Below are 5,148 nucleotides of genomic sequence, written 5' to 3' on the forward strand. Positions count from 1 at the left end.
CTAAATTACTTATGTTATTAGAAAGTAACACTCTTTATTAACCTATATTAATATTTCAGACTTGACCTATTATTATAAAAAATAACTAAATTACCCCAAATTAATTAATATAGTTAAATGACTATTCGAAGTTATCAAAAATAACCTTTTCGAGTTCGGGTCATTACACTTTAACACTCATCTCTATTGTGCCAAAAATCATGCATGACCTAGGCAATATCGTCACAAAGAATAAGAAATAAATCTCTCTATGAGATGAAGATGCACATCGAGTGTATTTGGTCGATCAAGAAGACAATCTTGAAAAGGATGTTTACATATCCAGATTTTATGTAACATGGTAAAGTAAAAGTAACTTGATACTAATACTATTGGATAAGTGGTTCCACATAGAACTATGAGTAGCTATTAGCTAATAGCTTTGTTTTTGACTTCTCATAATGAAAAAACTACAACTAACTCTGGACATTTTACGCCAAACAAAATCATATCGATATTATACTATCACTATGTTCGCCTAAGAACCTATCTGTTGTTGTTGTTGTTTGTGTTGTTTCTGATAATGTTTCATCAATAGCTGTGCATATAGAAGCTCATTCCAAGTGTCTGGTACACCAGGAAGGCACCAATGGCTGCAATCTTGGAACCTTAACGTCGTCCTTCTCTCCTCATCTGTCATGTTTGGCTTCCTGTAAATCGATGGATGTCCATCCTTGCGGAAGTCTGACATTATGGTTACATTCAAATAGTATACTGGTGACTTCATCCACTTTATCACGTCCTCTAGCATTCCCATTATTGGTGGATACAACGAAGGTGACAAATCTTTCTCATCCTTAAGTGGCTCGGTGTCACTATCACATTTTCCACCAGCATACCACTCACCTCCACTACAAAAAAAAAAAAAAAAAAAAAACAGTAAAAGCAAACTTGGTTACTTTTGAATAATCTTCTCCTTGAGTGGTTTTGACAATTGAGAAACGTTTGAAGACAGATCAGCTAGAACATAGTTTGAAACTCGGTGGACAATGGGAATGTCCCTCTATCATTCTCTATTTAAATACTAGGCTTTTGGTTCATTGAACGATTTGAATTTGTGTTGTGTTTCTAATCCACACATCACATCATGCATTGTGCTCTTACAATGAGTCGAAGGTAAGTTAGGGAATACGATACTTGAATTACCTGAAATGAGAGACTGAATAGCCTCTAAAGAAAACATCTGTCTTTGAAGGATCTACATTGGCCTCAATCCATCTTGCCCATGTTGTCATTGCCTTGCGAAATGCCTCAACAACGTTTAGTTCACCATAAACATGGCTACCTTCTTGATAGTAGCCCTTCCTAAAAGTTTGTTAATACAATAATAAATTAGCTTTGTACAATGAACATCAAAATAGACATCCTTTCTGCAAAAACGGATATAACATATGAATACACGACGAAACGTAGAAAAAAGAGGGTGGTACCCTTCAGATGTTTTCTCATGAGTCCACCAGTGTCCAGTGTTAAAGACAAGGACGTCGGCTCCTTTGTATTTGTCACATGACCTTTCTACCAAATCTAATCTGAGTGTTTCTTTGGTTGATCCATTCCCATCTGGAATTTCCCATTCTTGAACGAGAAATGTAGAACGTACAAACTCAACAGAACAATTATAATCCTGCACACATTTTGACAAAGGATATTCAACAGATTAAATCAAGGAATTAAGGAAACTAAATTGATGCCTAGTTGTGGTATGACATTATTTGTTTCATTTCAGCTTTCAAAAGCTAAGTCGTATGTATATTGAATCAACAAGAACCAAGTAAATTCCGACATATAAAGCAAGACGTCTTATTTGTTAAGTCAGTTTGGTCACTTTGCCTAATAGACTTCTTTTATCCAACAATTTAGATGCATCATGTACAAGTCTTGGAGAAGAACATGTAATGATGTACCATTACCTTCGTCTTCATTGTTCCGTTAGATTGTTAAAAATTTCCAAAACTTTGCTTCCGGCAATGCAGATGCACCATCTACAACGGAGTACATCCTTAACCTCCTACTCTCTCCTCCTCCATCAGTACTCCTTTCACCTCCTTTTACTAAAGATGCAACAACATTTTGTTGGATAATCTTAACATCAGTGAGAAGGGAAGACAAGTGAAATGATGAAGCTTACCGCGAATATAAAAGAATAAGCACCCTCTTTCTTGAAATCTTCTCTTCCAGATACCTCAAAAACTCTATTCTTGTCTTCAACAGAATTTCTGAGAAGACAAACCATTGATTCCCACATATTCCTGTTCAGAGAGTCACCGACATAGACTAATCGCTTTCCTCTCAAAAGTTCCAACATTTGTTTGGCATCCAACCTGAAAAGTAAAAAAAGAACATTACCAAAATTAAGCCTAGAAATGCACAAGATTAAAAAAGGACAGGCTGGTGCACAACTTATGCTATATGCAGGGGTCCAAGAATGAACCGACTATATTTAGTTTATTGTACGCAGCATTATCTTGCGTTTCTAGAAGAGTTCGTTTCCACAGTTTGAACCGTTCAATATAGCATATTACTCCCTCTATTTCACAAAGAATAATCTAGTTTGACTTGGCACGGAATTTAAGAGTATAATTATTTTTTTTTGTATCTTGTTGTCTTATATTAAATTTTAAATGTACAAAATTGTTCTTTGATCTTGTGGCCTTAAACATGTCACGTGAAAAACTAATTTTAAAATGTTACCAAAAAAAAGAAAGAGATCATTCTTTTTTAAACAGACTAAAAAGGAAAGGAGGTTATTCTTTTTTAAACGAAGGGAGTAGTATTTTGGGGCATGTCACTGACTTGTAAGTAGGTTTAGGTGTGTGGTTTTGGTGGTTATTATTTACATACACATATACAAGAAACCATTTTTGAGAAGCTGTAGTGTTACTCCAACTCCAGAATTTGTGACATCCATGTCACACTAGGACAACTTTAGAATTTTTGCCAAGGTTGTCCTTGACGGAGCCAGGATTTGAAACTTATCTTGACTTTCTAAGTTACTAGATTCTAAATTAATAATCTATACGTAGTCAATGGATTTTTAAGATGGATACATGGTTTGCACCAAGACTACTACATGAGGCTGAACACCTAGCCGACACTATAGCTCTGGCCTTACCTAGAAATGCAACAACCACAAGAACAATAACAACATACCTAGTAGAATTCCACAAGTGAGGTTTGAGGAGGTATAGTGTACGTAGACCTTATTTCTACCTTGTAGAGTTAGAGATGTTATTTTCGAAAGATTCTGGCTCAAGTGTTATGAATATAAATACAAAGAATAAACAAACATAACAACTAACGAGGGAAGCAGTGTAAAACCCACAAGGGTAGGCTATTACCTTGGAATACTACAGTGCTTAGGCTGCCATCTGAAATTCTGATAACCATTATCAGGCCTTCCATTTTGATAACAATCAAATGGCTCATCAATAAAAGGACAAGAACCAGGTTCATACATAGGGTTAGCATCATCTTTCACCCACATTCCATCAAAAACATCACAATGATTCATCACTTCCCACCAAGCCTCTTTCCTTGTCTCATTTTTCTCTGAATTCGTCAACACATTCTCCTTTTGTCTCTCTTCCTCTTCTTTTTTACTACTATATTTACCTTCATTCTTCAAAACCTGATCATTTTTCTCCAAATTCGAAGTGTCTTTATCTTCTCTTTTACTACTAGATTTACCTTCATTCTTCAAAAATTTATCATTTTTCTCTGAATTCGAAGTCTCTTTATCTTCTCTTTTACAACTAGATTTGCCTTCATTCTTCAAAACTTGATCATTTTTCTCTGAATTCGACAACACATTAACATTTTGTCTCTCTTCCTCTTCTCTTTTACTACTTGATTTACCTTCATTCTTCAAAACTTGATCATCTTTGTCTGAATTCGACAACACATTCACATTTTGTCTCTCTTCCTCTTCTCTTTTTCTACTTGATTTACCTTCATTCTTCAAAACATGATCATTTTTTTCCGAATTCAACAACAAATTCACCTTTTGTATCTCTTCTTCTTCAATTTTACTAGTAGGATCATTTTTAATGGAACTCTGCAAACCATTTTCAGAGTAATCATTCCTTTGGCTAGGTGAAATTGCAATAAAACCATTATGAGAAATTGAAGAATCATTATTTGTAAATGGAAGAGAGTAAAGAGTTGAGTTTTGATGATCAGAATGAAAATAATGTGAGAAAATTGTGGAAAAATGTGATCTCCTACTATTGAGGATTTTTCTAAAAGAATGATTTATTGAAGGATTATTAAATACAAAAAAGGTAGCACATGTAACAAATAAAAAAGTGAAAACATAAGCCAAAAACAACAAAGATTTTCGATTACTCCTGAATGTTGGTGTTCGCAATGAAGGTGAAAATAGACTTTTCCTTAACTCTGACATTCGAGGGCTATTGTAATCTCGAATTTGCAATGGTGGTGGTGGAAATGAACTTTGTTTTCGTGTTATTGGCAACGTTGGCGGTGAATCTGCCATCGTTTTTTTCTTCTTCAAAAAAACAAAATTAGAATACAAATGAGAAAAGCTTGTAAGATCTGATTGTGTAATAAGAATGAGAAAGAGTAGGAATAACAAAAAGGGATAATTGCATATTTTGAGATTTAAGTGATGGATGGAGTATAAGCTATATATATGTATTTTGTCAAATATATGCTCCACTTTTTGTGGAGTCAAAATGCTAAGTTGATTATTTCTTTTATTTTGTTCTTTTTTCAGACAAATATATTTTTAATCTAATTTTAAAAATATACTAGTCAATAGAAATTTTCAACATAATACTTTGTCATAGTTCTATAGCAAAATTTGGCCGCTTTTTTTTTTTTCCTGATGTAATAGAATTAGGTTTATATTTTTAGACAGGGAAAAAGGTCAAATATATCTTAAATTATTTGAAGTGTTAATTACTTGAGTGAATCCTTTTTTAAAAATAATTATTCATTTTGAATATATTTTTTTAATTATTATTATTTATAGCAATATGTAACAATATTATATATTTTATTAAATTATTTTCTCTCTCGCCTTTTTTCTTTTTTCTCTTTAAGCTTTTTAATTTTTCTCTTTCTCTCTTTACTTTTTTTTGTTTTTTT

At 33.3% G+C, this 5,148-nt stretch overlaps 1 protein-coding gene across 1 annotated transcript; it reads right to left on the bottom strand.

The window, feature by feature from the left end:
- Positions 1-251: 251 nt before the first annotated feature.
- LOC101266254 (protein trichome birefringence-like 4) lies at positions 252-4,733 on the bottom strand. Its single transcript, XM_004228747.5, has 5 exons — positions 3,378-4,733; positions 2,168-2,360; positions 1,470-1,663; positions 1,186-1,344; positions 252-890 (listed from the first exon to the last, which is right to left on the bottom strand). The coding sequence occupies exons 1-5, from the start codon at positions 4,532-4,534 to the stop codon at positions 518-520; spliced, it is 2,076 nt and encodes a 691-aa protein (XP_004228795.3). The 5' UTR covers positions 4,535-4,733; the 3' UTR covers positions 252-517.
- Between the last annotated feature and the right edge of the window lie 415 nt (positions 4,734-5,148).

Source organism: Solanum lycopersicum, chromosome 1 (assembly GCF_036512215.1).
Source record: "Solanum lycopersicum chromosome 1, SLM_r2.1".
NCBI classification, from domain to species: domain Eukaryota; kingdom Viridiplantae; phylum Streptophyta; class Magnoliopsida; order Solanales; family Solanaceae; genus Solanum; species Solanum lycopersicum.